Source organism: Meriones unguiculatus, chromosome 8 (assembly GCF_030254825.1).
Source record: "Meriones unguiculatus strain TT.TT164.6M chromosome 8, Bangor_MerUng_6.1, whole genome shotgun sequence".
NCBI lineage: Eukaryota > Metazoa > Chordata > Mammalia > Rodentia > Muridae > Meriones > Meriones unguiculatus.
The window spans coordinates 71,969,873-71,991,328 of NC_083356.1; the positions used below are offsets into that span (position 1 = coordinate 71,969,873).

The 21,456-nt window shown below is 45.9% G+C and overlaps 1 protein-coding gene across 2 annotated transcripts in view; it reads left to right on the top strand.

Moving 5' to 3' along the window:
• The window catches only part of Med27 (mediator complex subunit 27), a 171,387-nt gene that overhangs the window by 44,670 nt on the left and 105,261 nt on the right, over positions 1 to 21,456 (top strand). For both annotated transcript variants that reach the window (XM_021643077.2, XM_060389787.1), the window contains exon 3: positions 15,666 to 15,796. In XM_021643077.2, the coding sequence (XP_021498752.1) occupies positions 15,666 to 15,796 (131 nt within the window). The remainder of the gene's footprint in view (positions 1 to 15,665; positions 15,797 to 21,456) is intronic.

Below are 21,456 nucleotides of genomic sequence, written 5' to 3' on the forward strand. Positions count from 1 at the left end.
GGCTATTGTAAGGTGATAGAACAGAATTTGGGACCCGGATGAAGGGAGTTGGTCTTCACAAGTATGCTCTTGGAGGCTTGTCTTGTCTCTGGCCCTTTCTACCCCTCCTTTAGTTTTTGAAAATTTCACACGTCTACAATTCATTGTGATTGTATTCGCTCTGACTGCCCTCTCTTATACCCTACTCCTATTGACTCCTTCTTTCTAGCCAGTCCCGTTCCTATATGTGTGTGTTTGTGTGTGTTTGTGTGTGTGTGTGCGCACACGCGCGCATGTGTGACATTGTGCTTGTGTGTGTGCACGCATGTGTGACACTATGCTTTGTGTTGTGCATAGGCTTATCATCCTGATGTTGTGTTTTAAGGAGCATGCTTCCATGTCAGTGTGCCCGTGTGGTCCATGCAGAGTCTGGGGCCTTTCACATTTCTGGTCTGAATGGAATAGAATAGTGTCTCTAGGCCCCAGTTAAGATGATACCATGATTCCAGTTCCTTGACAGCAGGAGGGAGAGATGACGAAGCTCGAGACCCAGAGGAGGAAGGCCTCATCCGCCTTTCCCCAGGGGCTATCCTTATCTCACAGCAGTCTGTCCTGCTGCCTTGGCTGCCAGCAGTTCACTCTTCTGGACTGTAGTGGTTGAGGACAGAGGCTCATGGTGGGTAATGGCCACACAATGGAAAGCAGACATTATTAATATTAGAGCTACTCTGCTGTGTGGGGCTAGGGACAGTGTGACTCAGTGCAGTTGGGCCTGTTTCTCTGTGTGGTGTCCATCTGACTCCCCCCCTCCCCCAAGTCACTTGTGCTGTCTCTAGTAAGATGGAAGATAAATAACCTTTTCATATCTCTCTGTGTCTATGGAAACCAAAACACCAGCCACCAGTTTGATCTGTCACCTACCTTTGGGAAATGATGTACTGTCTGTGTGGGATATGGTGATGGCAGCCCACCTTTCTCTGCCTCTGCTTCTCCCTCCTCAGCCCGTGCACAAGCACTGGCCTGTGAGGCCCAGTTTGCACCTTGCTCCTGCTGTGTCTCCATCCCTGTTGCAAGGGAATGTAAAATGCAGCTCACAAGCCTATCTCAGACCTTATTAAAACATCATTTCCCCTGCCTTGTTCTCAGATTTCTGTGCTTAATCATAGAAAGGCAGCTTGCTCAAATATACATTATTCTTGTTTGGAAAACTCTTGTCAGCTTGTCTGTCTCCCCACCCCCTCTGCGTTTTATAACTCTGCTGCACTGAGGCAGGACTTATTAAATATCATAATTTGCTCATTGGAGAATTATTTGTAAACTTAATTAACTCCGTCAGTGTTTGAGTTAATTTTCTCCCTGATTTTCAGCCTCCCTGGTCCTGGTTTTCTGGACGCTGTCCTGTATCTGTTAAAGACTTTGTAAATAGTTTTGAAATGCCAGTTGGTGATATATGGGCCTCCTTAACATTTCTTTGATTTATGTGCACTGCTGTGGAAAAAGGCAAAGAAAGCAAATTATATGGGGAAAAATGTTGCCAATCTTAACTTTTTTTTTTACCTTTAGTTTTAAAAAGTACACTTATCAATCACGTCTGATGGATTTTCTTTTTTATAAAGATTGAAAATTTAACTATTTGAAGACTCCTGCAGTGCATGGCTATGTTTGCTTAGTCATGTGTAGCTGAGCACTGGGTAGGGAGTCAAAATTCCCAAAGCTGTCTCCACTTGTCCCCAATGGCAACATGGAAACAGCAGATGCTGAGCGGAAGGATAGATGCCTGTTCATGCTAGAAGCATGTCACATTTGTCTCTGTACCCCTGGATCCTTGTGCTAAGTTGGGAAGAGCTGCAGCTTAAGAAAACTCAGTGAGATCTGTCTAATTACATTAAATTCTTAGTGCATTTATTCATTTTGTTAATGAATAAATATGCATGTGTACACACACCCTGGTACATGTATGGAGGTCAGAGGACAACTGATGGGAGTCAGGTCCCCTTCTACCGTGTGGGTTCCAAGATCACATTCTAGTCATTAGGCTTGGCAGCAAGTGCCTTTATGGCTTAGCTATCTCCCCAGTCCAGTTGCATTGTTTTGATGGCTTCTGGGGAGATACTGAACCAATCAGTGAGCCTATGAATATTTCCTAGATTGTTCCGTGATGGTTCTGAGGTTTTAGTGTGCCTGAGAACCATGTGGGCTCATTGCTATTGATGTGAACTTCTGGACCTCTCATCCAGCAGATTTGAAGCAGGGTCCTGGAATCTGCATGTAGGGCCAGCACCCTGTGGGTGGTCCTGATGCCAGTGAAGCAGGCTGGCAGGGGTACTATGTGTAGCATCCAACAGCTCCTTATCTAAAGCTTAGGAGTCTGAATGTGCTTTGATCTTAGAATTTTATGTTACAGAAAGGTAGCATGTTGATATACCCCATGTTACATTAATTTTTCCAGCAGGATCCAGGATAATACCTTGTAATCAGATACTGTGCTGTAGAAATGTATGCCTCTGCACAGTAAGTGAGATAAATTAAGATTTAAATAGACTCACATCAGTTCATGGCAGGCTTTGCTGCCACACGAGTTCTGCGCCTACATTGATGAGAAAGCTTTTGACTTTGAGGACTTTTGTACATTTTCATACTGTGAGAAGGAATCCTGGCTCTGAGCTGGCAGCTTCTTGTCCTGTCCTCTGTTCTGGGTGTGAGACAGCAGAAGGCAGCGAGTGGGTGAAAGGTGTGTATACACCAGCTGGAACACGCCCTCAGCAGCAGCAGGGAGTGTTCTGGAAGAGCAAATATATGTCCAAGGTGGTTGGCTGTTCTGAAACTGGAAAAACAGTCAATGGGTTGGGACTCCAAAGCCAGCAGGAAGTTTGTGAGGCTGTGGTAAGCCATGGTTCCATCTTCCAAGAGGCCTGGCTGCATGTGCCTCTCCTGCTGGCTCTACTTCCCTCGTGATAAACTGACCTAACCAAGTAATGGGGACATTAGATTTGGCACTTAGTCTATCCCCACCCTTCTTGAAGACCTCACTCACATTCCAAGGTGATTCTCAGCACAGTCTGAAGTTAATTTCATATCTGTTCTGGCTTTTTTGCACTACCTGAGTGAGCACTTCCTCACTCATTTCTTTATAAAATACTTAGAGAGGGCACACTGAGTTCTTGATGGTGGGTGAGTGTAGTGGTTTCAGAAGAGGTGCTCTGGAGCCAAGCCATCCAGATCCCAGGCCCCCACCATTGTCTGTGCCTCAGTTTCCTCTTCATTAATGTAGAGACTTTACAAGATCATCATCATGCAGGTGACCTGAGTCAACCAGATGAGATGAGTCCCTAGCTCACAGTGAGCCCTGTTATTCTCCAGAAAGGGAAATGCCCCCAGGGTTCATGGACTGGGCCTTGTGTGCCAGGTGATTGCATTAATCCATGTATTAATCCTGTGGTGGATTCATAGTATGATGGCGTCGCCATGGATGAGGTGTAGGGCTGGGTGGAAGTGGCAGCGGGTGTTGCCTAGTTAGAGAAGGGAGGTCATTGAGGACATGCCTAGGAAAGATCTGTGTTGTCCCCTGCCTCTTCCCCTCGTACTTTCCTTCCTTGCTGCCTTGAAGTGACAGGTCTCCTCCACAAGCTCCTGCTAGCACCACATCCTGCCTCACTTCAGGCCCACAGTGTGAGCTGGCTCACCATGCACAGCAGTTGGCCTGTCCTCTTGATACTTGTTTTCTCAGCAGTCTTCTCAAGGTAGTGGAGTCTCACTAACAGATGTGTACTGCTAATGTTAGCGTTTTTACAGCAGGCTAGCCACTGTTCTAGACTAGGGAAATTTCCGCTCTTGGGGGTTTGCACTAGAGGCAGATCTTGACTTAAAAGGGACATATTACTTCTGGTTTCTAGCCACATCTAGCCCTGTGTTCTGCACCTGTCATACCAGCCTGTTCTCAGCATGTTGCCATTGAATATCCACATGGGCCCCTGTGCACAGACAGTGGGACATGGGTGGAATTTCCCATGTGGTAATGCACAGTGGTAATAGAATAGATGCTTCTGAAAGGCCAAGTGGGGTGTTTAGTATGGCTCTGCTCAGCTGCCCATGTGAAAGGCAGCCTGTCTGTTTGGGTATTGAGGGTGAAAGGACACTGGTTGTGCAGCTTTGGCCCAAGGGCAACTCCTTTCCATACTGAGCTCTTCCCCTGGGTGGATGCAGTTGAACATTGTCATGTTCTTGTTCTTCCCCCATGGATACGCTCCCCTGCCCAGCTGCTGCTCCTGTGTGGTTCAGTTGCCTGCTTGTTTTTTCACAGCATATTGGATTGGATGCTTTGAATGGCTGCACCACATCTTCAGAGGAAGTGACCATTCATCGAAGCTGCCTCTCTTGGCCCCAGCATCCATCAGTCTCTAGTAGGGAGGGAGCAAAGAAGGAAGATGTAGGGGAGGGAGGAATAAAAATGGGAAGGGAGGGAAAAGGAAAACAAGGAGGATGGGAGAGGAAAAGACAGGTGGAAGAGAAAGTGGCCCTTGCATCAGGGGCTGGCCTCGGTCCCAGCCTAGCTGTTCTTCCCCAAGGGCCAGAACTCATCTGTGTCCACTAAGTTTTTTTTTATCCAAAGCCATCAGCTCGTTCGGAAGTCTTGTTGGTAGCAGCCCATCAACTCAGCCTGTCAGTAGCAACTATGGTTTACATATTTCAGGTGCACTCCCTGCCAGCCCCTTTGCTTGGCCATCTGCATGTGTTTTCCACTAACCAACTCTGAGGACCTGAGGAGGAAGCCCAGGTTTCTTCTAGAGCAACTGAGCAGTGTTGAGAAGCAGCATACCACAACAAGAGGAGAGGCTGTGGGGAGTGGACTGATGAACCCACGCTCACAAGGTCCAGGCTGTCAAGGGCCTCTGGCATGTACCCAGACAGGTGACAACACACCCACCTTCTCAGTCTAGACATTGTTCTCTGCCTGGATTGTGTTGATTAGTCAGTAGGACATTCGCTCTGATACGTTGCTTGTTTTGAACTAAAAACATCCCTACTGGTTGACTATTTTTGTTTCCAAGGGTGAAACAAAAAAAACACAAAAATCAGAGTCCTGTTTTTTGTCAGGGAAGGTTCTGGCACCTAGACTGACAGCTGTCTGTCTCTTCTCATTCTTTCTGTAAACAGCCGTGATCCTGGTCCACCACTCAGTGCTGCGGCACTCATGTGCACAGCCCTGGATTCAGTTCCCCACACTACCAAACCAAACCAAAATTGAAGCCAGGGAGAGCCCTCTAACAGTCCCACAAAGAAAAAGAGTGGTCCTGTGGGAGGGGACGTTAGTGGTCCTGTGGGAAGGAGACTCTGGCCTTGCCAACTGAGACCTTTGTGATCCTAGCTTGGTGGCTTAGCACATCAGGGTTGAGCTGACATCCCAGGCATTTAGGTTTAGTTTAGTGCAAAAAGAGCAACCTCAGCAGTCTATTAGAAGGCGCTTCCCAACTGATCCTCAGTTGCCTTCCATTTAGTGTACTCAAGGGTTTCTGAGGCCCCACATGGTCATTCTTGTTAGTGAGAGGTTCACTCGAGATGGGCCAGGCGGTGTCTGCTGTGAGGAGAATTCTAAGCTGGATTTCCTTCTCAGTGCAGCTACCAGGTGCATTTTTTCCTTTCTTCCATTTTCCCAGTTTGTTATCTGCTGTGGTTAGGGTGACAGTACTTGATTTAAAAATAAATGATCGGCTAGCTAGCAAGATGAAGCATTCTGAGTATAGACCCCTCTACAAACCTTGGGCAGCTTTGGCCTCTTTCTTCTTGCAGAGAGATGATAGGCTCTGCTGGAGGCCAAGAGTGGACCCTCTGCAGACTTGGAGAGGAGCTTGGGTCTCTACCTGTTTGCAGAGTGCCAGCCTTGAGACTCAGTCCACATCATACCACATCATCCTTAGATGTTCTTGGCCTTCTGGTGCTGCTGCGTTTCACAGAACTGTGAAATAAGGAACCTCTCTGACATCCACCTTAGGGAGGGGTTCAGTCGACATAAAGGCAACTCTTGGTCTCTCTAGATGAACATTACTGTTCACAGTGGGCTGATAAATACAGGCTCTCAGGAGAGGAGACAGTCAGGAGCCCTTGTGTGGAGCTAGCCATCTGACTGTAGGGCTCTGTCTCCTGCCCATGAGGCCACACTGCCAAGATTTGCCTTTGCTGTTCCATGACAGTGTGAGGAGGAGAGCCTTTGCTGCCGTGGACCACTGCCTCCTTATGACCTAGCCTCACGATTCCTTTACCTGGAAGAGATGATGCAGCTCATCAAAGGGATCAATAAAAAAGGTGCTTCTAAATGTCTTCTCCAGTTTCCAGCTTTGGAGGTTGCAGACCTGCAAACCAAGGGGCTGTTAACTCTCCTTCCACTCCTGCTCTCTCTGCTTGTTCCGCCATTGTAGTTAGGTCTCTGCAAGGCAGTGTTATATGGCTCCCTCTTTTTTCTGTCTTCGTCCTCCTGCCCCCATACACTGTGCTTGAATCTAGGGCACCATTCATGGTAAGCTCATGCAGTACCACCTAGCTGCCCCTGAGCCCATGCGTGCTTTCTCTGCCCTGCCCTGCCTTCCTCCCACATCTTCTTCTAGTAAGCAGGGGCTGGGAAAAGGTAGGTCAGGTCCCTGTCTGGCAGCTGTTTGCCTCCCCGGCAGACTTCTGGCTAATGGGGAAGGGGCATTGAATTAGACTTAGCTCAGAAGCAGGCGTTTCATGACCTGGAAGTAAGAAGAGTTTAATAGTTTCCTTGGTGAAATCTAAACGCAGCAGCAGCTGCGTAGCACTCATTTTTCTCTCTGAAGGAGCCGTCCCTTCTCTGACTACCTGTAAAAGAAGAAATTTATAATGGCTTAATCACACTTCTGTTTTCATTAGGTTGGTAATCTTTAGAGCTCATGTCTCCTAGTGTATAGAACTTGCCAATAGCCAGGGCTGAGGCTGTAGTGTCAGGGACGGGGGCACAGAGGTGCTCAGGGTTCCCGTTTTACTCAGTTCTCAGTTGTAAAGTCTCTGTTCTCTCTTCCCTGTGCCTCAGCCATGACTGTTATGAGGATACAAAATAAAGTTTTACCTGTCCATTCACATTGGCGTGCCTGTCAAAGGCTAACCCAGGTGTGGGGTTCACAGGGATCTCCTGCCCCTCTACCAGTAGGTTTAACTGGAGGCTTTGAGCATGGTGAAGCAGTTATATCACAAGTGGACTTAAAGTCACAGGCATGGAGTTTAGCAGTAGAAAGCTAGACCCAGAGTATGTTTTCATGGAGGAATCTTTATTATTATTATTTTATTTGTTTGCATGTGAGCATGTGCATGTTTGTGTGTATGTGTGTGTGTGTGTGTGAGAGAGAGAGAGAGAGAGAGAGAAAGAGAGAGAGATCCATCAATCCATCCATCCATGATTGTGGAGGTCAGAGGACAAGTTGCACAGTCACTTCTCTACTTTCACCATGTGGGTTTCAGAAATGAAGCAGGTCATCGGACTTGGTGGGATGGTTTACTTTCCAAACCATCTTGTTAGCCAGAGAAATCTTTATAGTGTCATAGTGTTTCAGTGTTGAAGGAACCATGAGCATAGTTCTAGCCTTGTTTGTAGCCTGTTGATCAGAAACCAGTACTTTGTGATTCTGTCGGCACAGAGGTAATTCTAGGTGCTTCATTCTCCCCAGGCGCATCTATCATAGGTTAATAACAAAGAATGGTGAACGCACAGTGTGCTTTAGTGGGTGCGGAAGTGTCGGCTGTGAACAGGTAGCTGTTTTTGAAGTGTAAGCACAGCTGCTGAGGAAAGCGCGGTGGACTTCTTCCTTCAAGAAGCCCGTGGTCAAGAAGCCCACCATGCCTCTCTTAGGAGGGTACCATCTCACTCTGTCATTGCCTTCAGAAACTTGTGCGATACTCCCGATACTGCACTGTCTGGTTCTATTTATACTTCCTGGCTGCATCTTAAGTGCAATGTGTGTCATTGTAGTTCAAGCTGCTATCATAAACTATAATGCAGTGAATGGCCTAGACAACAAAGGTTTTGAGAAAGTTTTGCAATGAGGCTGGGAAGACCAAGATCAAGTTCCCTAGAGATTGGGTGCCCAGTGAGGACAGGCTCCCATGTGTGCCACTGACTCCTTCTCTATGTATTCTCATCCAAGCAATAGTTCTTTCATAGGGTTTCACTTTGGTGACCTCATCTGATGTCATTCCTCATCTCATGTCATTACTTCCAAGTACTGAAGTATGGTCTTCACAGACTAAACATCAGCCCATTAACCATGCAGCTTTTTGTGACCTTTGTGTGGCACCTGGATAAAAGCCTGGTGTGACATTTGTTGACTCCTAGGAGACAGCAAAACATGCCGCTGTACCTCCCCGTGTCTTTTTTTTTTTTTTTAAGAGGTCTGCTCAGCTTCTTTTTTTTTTGGCCTTCCTTCCTTCCTTCTTCCCTCCCCCCCTTCCCTTCTTCCTTTCTCGTTCCTTCCTTCCTTTCTTCCTGTACAAATGATATCCCCATGATAGGTCTACCTTCAGTTTTAGCTGCATTTAGTTTCTTTTGTTCTCGGATGTTGTTACATGAGTGATTTCTCCCCTTACTGATTGGCATTTTGAAGTGTGGTTGCTTGCATACAGCTGTGGTGTAAACAGAAGCAGGTGGGGAGAACAGCCTATTAATAAAGGCGTGAACTCCAGGAAGCACCAGTAGAGCAGGTCCATGCATTAGTATATCAGAGAGAAACCCAAACAGCAGTTAGCATATCAGTGCAGTGCCACAGTTGAGCAGGAAGCACATCTCTGCTTCAGGGCCTGCTTTCAGAGTAATTGGAGGGCCTGAGCCCCAGCTGCCCGGTGGAGAACAAATAGGCAAGTAAATTGGAGGCCTCCCTCTTATGGTTTATTGATGCTGTTTTGACCAAGTAAAAAGATTATTTACCTATAAAAGCTCAACTCAATGGTTAAAAAAATAATCGGCTGTTTGAGAGGCGTTCTATGAAATAAAAGGGTGACCTCTGCTAATGCCATTGTCTGATAGTTAGATTGAAATCCAAGCAGAACAGTTAGATTTATGGTATTTTTCTGTAGTTGTTTTCCTTGGCGCAGACAATGCCAGGCAGGCTTTCCTGCTCTCTGCCCAGCATTGGACTCAGAAGGAGCAGAGCTTCACGGCGATTCCACAGCATCTCATTAGCAGGAAGCTAAGCTACTGCAGTAATGAGGGCCAAAGGTCTTTGCAACTCAAAGCTGTGATGAAGTAGTCCTGTTTTTCAGTTCCAGTTGGAATTTAATGGTTTAGGGAAATATGACTGTATGAAAATCTCTAAATTAGCTCTTTCCACCCATGTTACAGGCATGGATCCCAGTTGTGCAAGGTGTCAATTGACTCGGGTGTGCCATGGATCTATAAAGTATGTACTTAGATCACAGCTCTGGGTTTTGATATGTTCTCTGCTGTGGGCCAGGGATGTGTGTGGAAGTAAGGTATGGACCTCCTTGCTTTCTCATTGGAACCCAAAGCCTTCAGTAAGAACAGTGTTTGTCTCAATATCTGCTTTGATACCCTGCAAGGTAGAGCCTTTCAGAGGCCCTCTGTGGCAGGCTCTTGTCCTGTTCCCTGTTTTCTCCTTCTTCTGATGTCCATCCTCTTTGCCTTTCTGAATGAGGATTGAGCATTTTAGCCAGAGTCCTCCTTCTTGACTAGTTTCTTTAGGTGTACAGATTTTAGTAGGTTTATCCTATATTATATGTCTAATATCCACTTATGAGTGAGTTTATACCCTATGTGTCTTTCTGCTTCTGGGATACCTTACTCAGGATGATCTTTTCCATTTCCCATCATTTACCTGCAAATTTCATGATTTCCTTGTTTTTTTATTGCTGAGTAATATTCCATTGTGTAGATGTACCATAATTTCTGTATCCATTCCTCAGTTGAGGGGCATCTGGGTTGTTTCCAGCTTCTGGCTATTACAAATAAAGCTGCTACAAACATGGTTGGTATCAAAGCAGATGCTGAGACTTATGGCCAACCTTTGGGCAAAGTGCAGGGAATCTTACGAAACAAGTGGGAAATAGTAAGTCCTGGAGAGGACAGGAGCTCCACAAGGAGAGCAACAGAACCATAAAATCTGGGCTTAGAGCTCTTTTCTAAGACTGATACTCCAACCAAGGACCGTTGATGGAGATAACCTAGAACCCCTGCACAGATGTAGCCCATGGCAGTTCATTCTCCAAGTGGGTTCCATAATAATGGAAACAGGGACTGTCTCTGACATGAACTGATTGGCCTGCTCTTTGATCACCTTTCCCTGAGGGGGAGCAGTCTTACCAGGCCACAGAGGAAGACAATGCAGCCAGTCCTGATGAGACCTGACTAGGATCAGAAGGAAAGGAAGACCTCCCCTATCAGTAGACTTGGGGAGGGGCATTCATGGAAGGAGGGTAGGACTGCCAGGGGAGGAGGGAGTGGTTTACGGGGGATACAAAGTGAATAAAGTATAATTAATAAAAATTAAAATTAAAAAATGTATATTTAAAAAATAAAAAAGAATAGTGTTTGTTCTCCAGATTGCTAGCTGGGCCAGGCCAGGCCAGGCCAGGCCATAGTAGTTCAGTAAGTGGCCCATCTGCTTGTCCATGCACTGACAGATGTACCAGAATCCCCCTTTGCCCCTGTGTGTAGTGAGTGGTCCTGGATGTTGGCAATATGGGAGAACCTACAGCATACATGGTCCTTCGAGAGAAGTTTCCTGGGTGAGCACTGTTCTCTCACACCAAGAAACAGCACAAGGCTGCCTTTCCTGAGTCCAAATCCTAGGATGATAACAGTTACATGCTTGGAGACGGTCTAGAATGACAGGCAGGGAGACTGTGGGGCTTTCTACCCTTCTGTCTCTTCCTCCTGTCCCTTAGGGCTTCTTGTGTGGGCCAGCTACACTCTGAGAGTTTAGTCCTTGTCTGTTCTTTGTTCGTAGGGTTTGGGTACTGGCACTGTCCATATTTGTTGGTCTTAGAAATGTGCAGGTAAATTATTTGTGAAATGAATGAATCCCTACTTCAGGCCAAGAGCTCTCCTCCCCCGTAAAGGATCGAGTGAATCCTTAAGAAGGAAATAAAATCAGAGTTGATTGTTCTGACTTTAAGTTTTCAGATTTTTTTTTTTTTAATGTCATATTCTCTTAATGTGGGCTCTCGGCCATCTGGCATGGATAGAAGGATGTTGCATATGGAGAAATGCTGTGGCCTTGGACCCCAGGGGTCCAAGTTGGACCCCAGGGCCAATTAGTGTGTTCAACTTGAGAAGATTAAGGAATCTCCTTCACATTCTTGGTCCATTGCAAAACATTTTTTTCTTATTTTGGAGTAGATAGAAGCCACAGAACAGCAGGGAAGACATCAAGCAAGCTGAGAACTAACCTGAAGGCTCATTGAGTTTTCTAAACACTCAAATTTTGGCCAGAAACTTGACATTGAATCCTTCCTCCATCATTTTCTTTGATATAGTTTTTTTTTTTTTTCAATATGTACTAGTATTTGTAGTTCAGAGCATACTCAAGCCAACCGAACTTTGACCCCAGTGGTCTAGGGTCTTTAAAGAAGGTTCTGAGAGACCTAGGCTACCCAGAGGAAGAAGTTAAATCACTGGGTAAGCCTCACAGAGTGCTGTCCTCTGAGTGTAACAGCCTTTTATCTCGCCAGAGCTGCTGTGACTACTTCAAGTGGCTTCTGACCTTGTCTCATAGAAAGAGAGAGCCACTGGACCCTCCCTGGGATTCTGGCTTTTCCCTCTTGTACATCTCAGCCCACTGTATGTAATTCTGCCCTAACTGCACATGGCCTCATGATCTAGGGAGCAGAAACAGCATGGAAGGTTAACTGAAAAGGGGACTCCACCATACAGCTATGGGTCTGTCATTATCTCTGCTGGGGTGAGAGTTGCTTTATGGTCACATACACTGCTGTAAGTAACCCCTTCCCTAAGCTCTGTAAGTCCAGTAAACTCATTGGCTCTCCAGGTTGGACTCTGGGATCATAGTTTCAGGGGTGGGATGTTGTGTCTCCTCATAGATCACCTGTTCTATGAATGTTAGGAGAGGTGGTACTGCTTCATCACCTGTGTGCTGGAGTTGTATACCCTCCCAGCTCCTCTACAGAGCTTGGTGTGTTCTAGAGCAGGGTACAGGACGGACAGCCACAGGCTTTACTGCGAGCAGTTTCTTGAGATGATGCTGTGCAGGTTCTCAGTTTCATGGACCCCTTCTGACAGTACTTAGAGCATCTCCCATGGGCAGTGTGTTTCAGCATTATTTACAACTAGTTACCATCAAAGTTTCTCTAATTTTGATTGGTCTTCCCTCGGGTGATGGTGAATTGTTGAAATTTTCCCAGGTATAGAGATGACTAGCATATATAACTTATTAGATAGGGCTTTAGGTTGAGAGCTGATAGAACAATCCTGAGCCACTCATGGAAGATAGAAAGCTGAAATTAACACACAGTGAAGTCCTGGAGTACCCTCGACCCCAGAGGACAGACCGAGCTGCTGTGTGTGGGGCTGGCAGCTTCATGGTAAAGGAAGTCCCAACATGTAGCATAAGCTCTCTTATCCACAGTGGAGGATGTGAAAGATATGGGGCCAGGCTGTTTCATCTCTTGCCTCTCTCACGGTCCTCCAAGTTAGTAGAGAAATGCTTCTGCATGGAAACATCACATCAGAACTTTGACAAATGGCTTTTCTGTTTCCATGCCATAGACATTCAGAAAGGAGTTTGTTTATTGAAGTATATTTTTATAAAAGATATTACAGAACCTATAGCTGAAAATTTATTGTAGAGTTTTGAGGCATAAGATGTTCCTAATGTTGTGTGTTGATTTCCTCTGAACCCCCTTCTGCTTCAGAACCATTGGCTGGGTGGACATTTTCTAAGAGTCTTTTCAGATCTAAACAGTGTTCCATGGAATGAAATGTTTGGTGCTTAAATAATGTATAAATCCAGTTGGACAGGAGCTGCCTGTCAGTTTTATTAACTTTGACCTTTTTGCCCATTATAAAGGTGGTTCAGTTAATATTTAATGGCCCCTTATAGATCTTGACAGTTGGAGCCATGTTCCTGGAAACTGGGATCTTATATATGATTAACAAATGTCACTTAATCATTATGAGTCAGCTTGCAAGGGCAGGTTTTGTTTTGGAAGAAGGAAAGAAAGTTCTACCCTACATGGGCTGTGGAGCTGCCCTGCATGCTGAGAGCCACCGGGATGGGGAGGTTTTGTAGGACCTACAAAAGACAGACAGCAGTCATGCAGCTCTGCTGTTTTGGTTTTTGTTTGTTCAAGCAAATGGTCCAAATTATGCCAGGTGGACAGAATCACCTTGCCACTCTGCATAGTTAGCAGGACTCTGCCTTGAAAAGAGTCAGCAGGGCTGGATGGGCTGAGCTTGCATGGACAAAGAAGATGGAGAGCCAAAGGTAGAGAGGGTTCCTTGGGCCAGGAGGGGCCTTGCCAAGCTGTCTCTCCCTTCATTCCAGAAAGGCCTGTGCTTATTGCTCTGACTGCAGATTCTGGTGGGGAAGATCGAAGCCCAAGCAGCTGACATTTTGAAACATTGTCTTTCAAACTTGTGCTGTCCCTTGCTCCCATTGATTTCCCATTTAAGGAATCTGTAGGAGAAAACCAAATCTGAGCAAAATTCACTGGTCTAAGATGAGTTGTTAGAGCCAAAGCCTAACCCTCTCTACCCTGCGAAGAACTCCTGTTTTATTATGAAGGCCATCTGTCTTCATCTTTGTTCTGTATGGGGTGGCCATGGGCTCCCCAGCAGATCCACCAGGTAAATCAGACATCTTTTAGGAAGCAGCATGGATGCTCCAAACAGCCATTTCTGCCTTACTGGGTCATGGGGTAGCCAGCTTCTCATTTATAGCCACTTTCAAGGAGCAGATCATTTTAATCGGTTTTGTTTTTTCTCTGTGTGCAGCCAGTGGCCTTAGGTGAGGCCATTTGTTTTTCAGAGCTTTATTGCCCTTTGCATCCAGACCCAGTCCTTTATATATGGTGGTCACCATTTCATTACCGCAAGTTGCAATGCAGCTGACTCGGCAAAGAAAATCCATGCCTTGGAAAAGCAATTGGGAAGAAATTGATTCAGAATGAGTTACCATTTGTATATTTAGTTAATTCTAAATATGTATTCTGAAGACCTTGCTTCATTTGAAAGGAGGGGAAGAAGTGTGTCAGATGTTAAAAATGGGCTTAGTCTAAATTTTTAGCTTAGCATTTACATGTTTGAGTGTTTTGTTTATGTCTGTTCAGGATTGGGATACCTGTCAAGGCTAATTTTATTGTAGAGAGATTGATGGCAATTCTTAGGATCTAAACTACAAAAGCAGAGGGAGGCTATTGTCACATGTCACAGTGCTGCGCTTCACTTGGCAGTGTGTGAGACTGGGGAACTATGTTTTCAATCCAGATGTTGGGTTGGCAGAAATTTGGGGCTGTGTCTGTGGCACCAGGGATCTTTCTGCAGTGTTGGGAAATTTTCCATGCTGTTGTTTGAACCGGTAGTTTTCCACCTTCCTAGCACTGAGACCTTTACATATAGTTCCTCATGTTGTAGTGACCCCCAACCATAAAATTATCTCACTTGCTACTTCATAAATATAATACTGTACTGTTATGAGTCATAATTTAAATATCTGTGTTTTCTGATGGTCTTAAGCAACCCCTGTGAAAGGGTCAACTCACTTCCAAAGAGATTGCAACCCCAGGTTGAGAACAACTGCCCTAAATCCATTCAATGGTACATTTAAAATGTATGCATTCCACTCTACACAGGCTAAAAGTTAGTAGGTGGCTTTCTACACAAAGTTGTCTGGGTTAGAACTAGGCAGTGCCACTTCTCTTCTCCACAAAAGATACCACAGGGAGTAAAATGCTCTGTGTTAAGCATCCTGAAAGCTCAGCAGTTTGTCCAGGAATAAAGCGAAGGGTCCTGGCCCTGAGCCCACATCATATATGTAGCTTCCTCTCCACTGCACTGTTCAGTGGTATGTGAGTAGAAATGAAATTACTATCTCTGCTGTTCCCTCCAGAGCCTGGGTCTGTTTGTATAGGTTGTTGTCAGATTGTGACCTGAGCTGGCTCTTATCATGACACTAGTTACGTCACCAATGGGAAAAATGACATAGAACTCATGTGCTTAGCCTGTGTGGCTATCAAGTTGAGGTCCTGGCTTACACAGTCCAGGATCAGTTTTGTAGTTTTCTTTACAAGCAAGAATTCCATGGCAAAAACTGTCCATATCCTCTCCGCAACATGACCCAGGCTTTCAGACTACCCTTGAAAACTCTGGGTGAGCTTCTACCGCCACACCTCCAGAGTTCTGGTAGTATTGAGAAGTGCACATCGCAGAGCAGCACCTGCGTGCGTCTCTTGGCTCGCAGTGCGTCTTGCTTTGTTTCTCAATCAGTGCGGTGTCCAGTTTTCATTGGTGCGTTACTGTCATGAAGAACAACTTTGCTGCTTTTTCTTTTCATTTAATTATCACCTTAGGAATAAATTTCCTGCAGCAGAATGTTAGCAGCAGTATTTGAAATAACTTAAAATGTGTGAGGTGACAGAATGGCCTAGGATTGATAATTTAACGCCTGCTGTCCTGAGCTCATGCAATGTTTTTTTCCCTCTTGTCTCTGCAGCTGCAGTACCATGCAGGTCTAGCATCTGGCCTTTTGAACCAACAGTCCTTGAAGCGCTCTGCAAATCAGATGGGTGTGTCTGCCAAGCGGAGACCGAAGGCTCAGCCCACCACTCTGGTTCTCCCACCTCAGTGAGTGAAGGGTTTGTGGAGGGCTTTCCAGCTGGATGAACTTTGCTTTGTGCATTTGGAGTTGGTAGGAAGGATTGTTTTCCTTCCAAATAGTGTCCTTTTTAAAAGGACTCTAGCAGGACTAGAAAGTGGAACTTACCTTAAGTTTGTTTTGGAGCAGCTGTGACATGGTTTCTAGTGTATGTGTCTGGTGTAGGACTTTCCAGCTGGGAGTTTTAGGTTCCTCATATCTTACTGTTTCCTCAGCTCAGTTCTGAAGCTGGCAGGACACCAATAGATCTATGTACATTCTGGTAAGCACAGGCCTAGAGGACATGCTTAAGCTGGGTAGAGAAGAGCTAGGCTGGCTGCTGCCGTCACCTAGTAACCCACGTGCTCTTGGTTTTTCACTAACAGGGATAACAGGCACAGCAGACCGTGTGGTGCTTCTCCTTTCCTGTGTACCTCCCTGTAGCTACCAATTCTAAAATGCTAGGAGAGTCCCCAGCCTCCCAGTTGGCACCCAAACTGCCTTTAATCCTATGCTGAGTATTGTTCCCATTTTGTTTTTTTTTTTTTAATAGTTAATTTTAGCCTGGTGTAGTGGCTTGTGCCTGTGAGTCCCAGCATGTGGGAGGCTGCAGCAGGAGGATCTCTGTTTAAGGCCACCTTGGGCTATACAGTAAGATCTTGTCTCAAAACAAAACCTCCAAGAGCAAACAAAACCACAGTTTTGCCAGATCCTGAACTCTATATAAGTAAAATAATATGCTGTCATTTGTGCTAGTTCTGAGTGTACGTGAGCACACACATGGACACAAGTGTATGCACGGTGTGTGTGTGTGTGTGTGTGTGTGTGTGTGTGTGTGAACCCAAAGCCTTGTATATGCTAAGACTGTGCTTTTTCACTAAGCTATTTTTCTAGAGCACTATAAAAACAGGGAGCACAAAGGCTTTTTTTCCCTGCTCCGTATATTTGTTACCTCAATTGGTTCACCCACTTGGCTGGCTAGCTGAGTGCTGAGAGGCCTTGCTGGTAGGGTCTCTCCCAGCATGTACACTCCTCAGAGGGGTCACGCTCCTAGAGACTGTGTGGGCCTCAGACATTCCCTACCACGTCATTCTTTTCTCTGTCCGCCCCTTTGCTCCTGGCCTCAGCTTCAAGCAGCATCTTTACATTGGCTGCTCAAAAGATAGTTTGCATATACGATATCCATATTCACCTTTTCTCAGGGGCTCACTGATTTTGTCTGGTTAGCAAATGCTTACTGTGTGCCCTATGTGCCGGGCAAGACTCCAGCTCTTGAGGATGTAATTACAAGCAAGATGGTCCCCAATACCGTAGCTTTCAGTTATAATTAATGCTGGGAAAAGAATAGATCGCAATAGCGGGGCCTGCTTAAATAAGTGGTCAAACAAGGACTCACTGGCGACGGCTTATGGCATAGACTTGAGGAAAGAGAATGGCTGGGTAGGGTCACTGGGGTATTCTCCTGCAGCAGACACTGTCTACAGCTGTCTCCATGTTCTGTGGACCCCCTCACAGTCTGCACCTTCCAGACAAGCTGAACATAAGCAAGCAGCACTCCCCCCACTGTTTTTGCATGCCGCATGCATGTACATGTGCTGTGTTCTTTGAGAAGAAGCTGACTTGAAAAGCAAAAAGCTTCTCTCGGAGTGCTACTCTGTTGTTGCATCGCATCGTATTGACTCGGTGACTCTGCATATCTCAGCACGCAGCTCCCTGAAGTCTGATGGTCCTTGTAACCTGTCATTTTCCCTGCATGGATTGTCTACTGAGGCAAGATGTTTGGCAAGAAGTGAAAGACTTTCTAATGGTCCCATAAGACCGAAGCCAAAAAGTGTTTGTTGCTAACTCTCTCCTGACAAAAGTCAGTTCTTAGTCCATCTGTTCACCATTTGTTAATTTGCATTGGCTTGAAACCTGTTTACAGGTGACATGCTATTATGAGGACACTTAGAAGCTATTTTAAGCACCAAGGCAATCAACAGACACTGTTCTGATGCCAGAGGGAAAGAGAGAGGAGTATTCACAACTGTCATCATACATTTATAATAGATCACTCACAAGACTTGGTTTCAAAGTGAGAAGTGGTTACGGCACCCTAAGAATACAGCAGTGGAATGATTTCCTGTCTGCTAGAGCCATTTCCTGCAGAGATTGACTGCTCCTCTTTCACATCTTTGAGCTCTCAGGCTCTCAGCCTGCTGGAATCCCTTCATAGAACTACTGCCTCATAGGCAGGATCTATATCCAGACTTCCACACAGGCCTTCATTCTGTTTGATGTTGGCTAGGACTAGGACACAGCCTACTACAATTAAGAACATTTTTTAAAAATTAAAAAAAAAAAGAGATACCAACCACAAGTAATAGATGTATGATGCACATGTAAAGAAAAACCAGAGGTAACAAATACATTATGCCATCCCAAGGAAAACCTTTTTTTTTTTTAAATTCTTTATTAATTACACTTTATTCACTTTGTATAGGAAAACCCTTTTAAGATTTGGTAGATTTTTTTTCAGTACACACATACATACACACAATTATTTTTATAAACAATACTTTCCAAAAAGGATTAAATTGAGAGATTGTCCTCTTCCCTGCACTGGAACATTGTGGAGGTAGCTGATGAGAAGCAGCAGGATGTGGTTGTGGAAGCACTCAGACAGGTGTGCTGATAGTGTGTTAATAGTCAGTGGTTGTACCATCCTACAGCAGAGTCCTGATGATAACATTTTATTATAAACATGATTACTGTCATTTACTTTTATCATTAAGGAAATCCCTTAGCCCACTATGAAGCATCCAGATTCACCAGGTTGGTATATTAATTACCTGTCCCTTTCCCTCACCCCTGCACCCTCAAATTTAGTGTTAACTACTGCTGCCAGATAAATCGTCCCTGGATGTTGTGGTAGCAATAAGAGGCATTCTCTGTCCTGCCATCTTGGGTCAGGGTTCCTCAAGCAGGTGGCTTGCCTGCCCAGGTCAGACTCAGGCTCTCAGTGTGTCCTACTGAGACATTGGCTAGGGCCATAGTCATTAAGGGCTCAGCTGAGGTCAGGAACTGTTCATTGCCACTCAGTGACTCCAGCTGAGCTCTCTGACTATGGCCCTGTCCGGTGTCTCTTTAGAACTCCCCGAGAGAGCCCAGCAGCAGGTAAGCAGGGTTTGGTTGATGACAAGAGATTGTGCTTCTTTCCTGCGCCACAAGCTTCTTGAGTGTCCTCAGTTATGGCACTGGCTTCTCCAAAAGCAGCCGTCTAAGAGGCTAAGCCAAGAGGAAGTGGTCCTCTTCTGACTCAGCCTCAGAGTATCTCTTGTCCACCATTTTGTCCGTTAGAAATGAGTCACTGTGTCTGAATGGCATTCAACAGGAGGGCATGAACTGTCCCTTGTGAAAGAAAAAGGGGCAGGGAACGTGCAGACATGATTTAAAAGCACTGAGTTGCTAATAGAAAGCCACTGCAGGGAAGGATAGCTAAGAGCAGGCCCCAGACAGGTCCATTTACTCAGGCCCACTAAGTGCCAGTCTGTACATCAGCAGAAGCTTCAGAGAAGACTGACATGTACTTTTGCCTTCGGGAGACTAGAGACAGAACAGTGAGTCACAGGGCATCCTAAGAGTGTGTGCCAGGTCCTGTTTGCTCTTGCAGAGTGCTGTCTTCAGAGCATAGTAGCCATTACTTTCATCATCTTGCAAGAGACTCTCAAGACCAGGCCTGTTGGCTGTTGATATTCCCTCATAGAAGAAAGGGGTGGGGTCGCTGACCTGAGGTTCTGGAGGTGCTCTCCTTCTGGCCATTTGCATGTAAGTCTGCTCTAACTGCATTTGCTCTTGTGGTAAGGGGAGGTGCTTGAATATACTGGATGGAAGTTGACTGAAGTAGGGATCCTGCTCTTGTCTTAGGGAAGTCATCGTCCTGACTGGGATGATGAGACCGTCCTGTGGCAAGCCTGCTTTGGGAACACCCATACCCTGAAGCCATTAAACTCAGTGGTTCCCCAGGCTGGACTTTTGTGGAACTGGACTTTGATTTTTCTTGGTGCTCTGTTACGAGAGGATCGGTGTTTGTAGACATGTCCCTGAGAGTCCCTGTGTCAGGTGCTGGGGAAGATCCACTTACGGACCCCATGAAGTTTCACCAGGTTTCCCTCCTACCAGCTTTGCCAGACATTCAGGTTCCTAAGGCTAGAATAGGCTTTAACCAGTGAAGAAAGCAGCCAGGGGCTTCCCGGGGTTGCTTCCTGCTTCACTGTCTGTGCTGGCCCTGTTGAGCTGTACAGTGACCATAAGCAGGAACATGGGACTGTTGTAGAAGTGTGTTTCAGATGCAGTGGCTTAAACAGTAGTCACCTGCAGACTTGCTTGCTCCTGTGTTCCACAGGATGAGATTAAAGACTTCTTCCCCCATAACCTCCCTCCTCAGGAAGCTTGTAAAGAGGTAAAAATGGAGTGTGTTCATAGTGCATCACTGAGCTCCCTGTCTCCGGCTGTCCTGAGTGCTCCCCCCTCAGTGATGCCTCTGGCAGAAGGGGTGCTGTTCCTCTTGGAAAAGGCTGTCTCCCAGTGGCTGGGAAAACGTTGCTGGACCTTTGACCTCCACACCCCCCTTTGGATTGATGTTATTGTCTAGAATGTCTGTCTTATTTGATTGATCTGTGAGTCATGTCTGTCAGATATGGCTATGTTGTGCCCTCTCCCAGTAGCAGGTTTGGGTATACTTCTCTTTTAGCAGGGGATGCTAGTTTGGACCCATGTAGTCAGGTTGAAGGGTCCACAACACTATGGCCTCGACAGCTAATGATGAGCTGGCTTTCAGTGGCCAGAGATGAAAGAGTCATTTCTGCTTTAACTCAGCATGCCGCGTCCTCATTCCAGTTTGAGGGAAAACTAGTTTTTCTGAAAGGTTCTTTTTGAAAATACTACTACTATCCCCTGCAGGCAGGGCTACTAGTGTCTTTCACATTTTCTTGTGTGCAAAGATCCCGCCTGCTGAATCAGAGTGCCATTCCTTTAGGACAGTCCTTGGAGAGGAACAAGTCACTCTCCGCTGTTCCTGCCTTAGTTCCCCATTGGGCTTCCTTTTCTTCATGTTTCCTTTTCCTTTCCCTCAGCGTGACCCTGTTAGTAAACAATGCATACTTGTTCAAAACCATCACCTCTAGGAACCCTGTCTTCGAACCATGCTTTCCACATACCACTGTCTCTGTCTCTGTCTCTGTCTCTCTCTCTCTCTCTCTCTCTCTCTCTCTCTCTCACACACACACACACACACACACACAGCCAGGCTCTCAGAGTCCATGACTTGTCTTTACATTTCTCTGTGGCCCCTGTGTGGTCTCTGCCATCTCCTCTAGTCGCTATCACTAGAACATCGCACAAATGGAGTGCAGAACGTGCTGTCTGTTTCCCATTTACTCAGTGTGTAGCCTTTGAGATTCGCTCACATTGTGTGTATCAGTGTCTCATCCCATTTTTATGTTGACTGCTGTTCTTTGATGTCCTTTGAGCCTTCTAGTGACCTTTCCTCAACATGTTGTGTGTTTCAGTATTGTCTGAGACCTTCAAGGGAGGTCTGTCCTCACACTGCATGTATCTGAGTAGGCAAACTTGTGATGCAGTTGCTGGAAGAAAGTGCCATCAGCTCCAG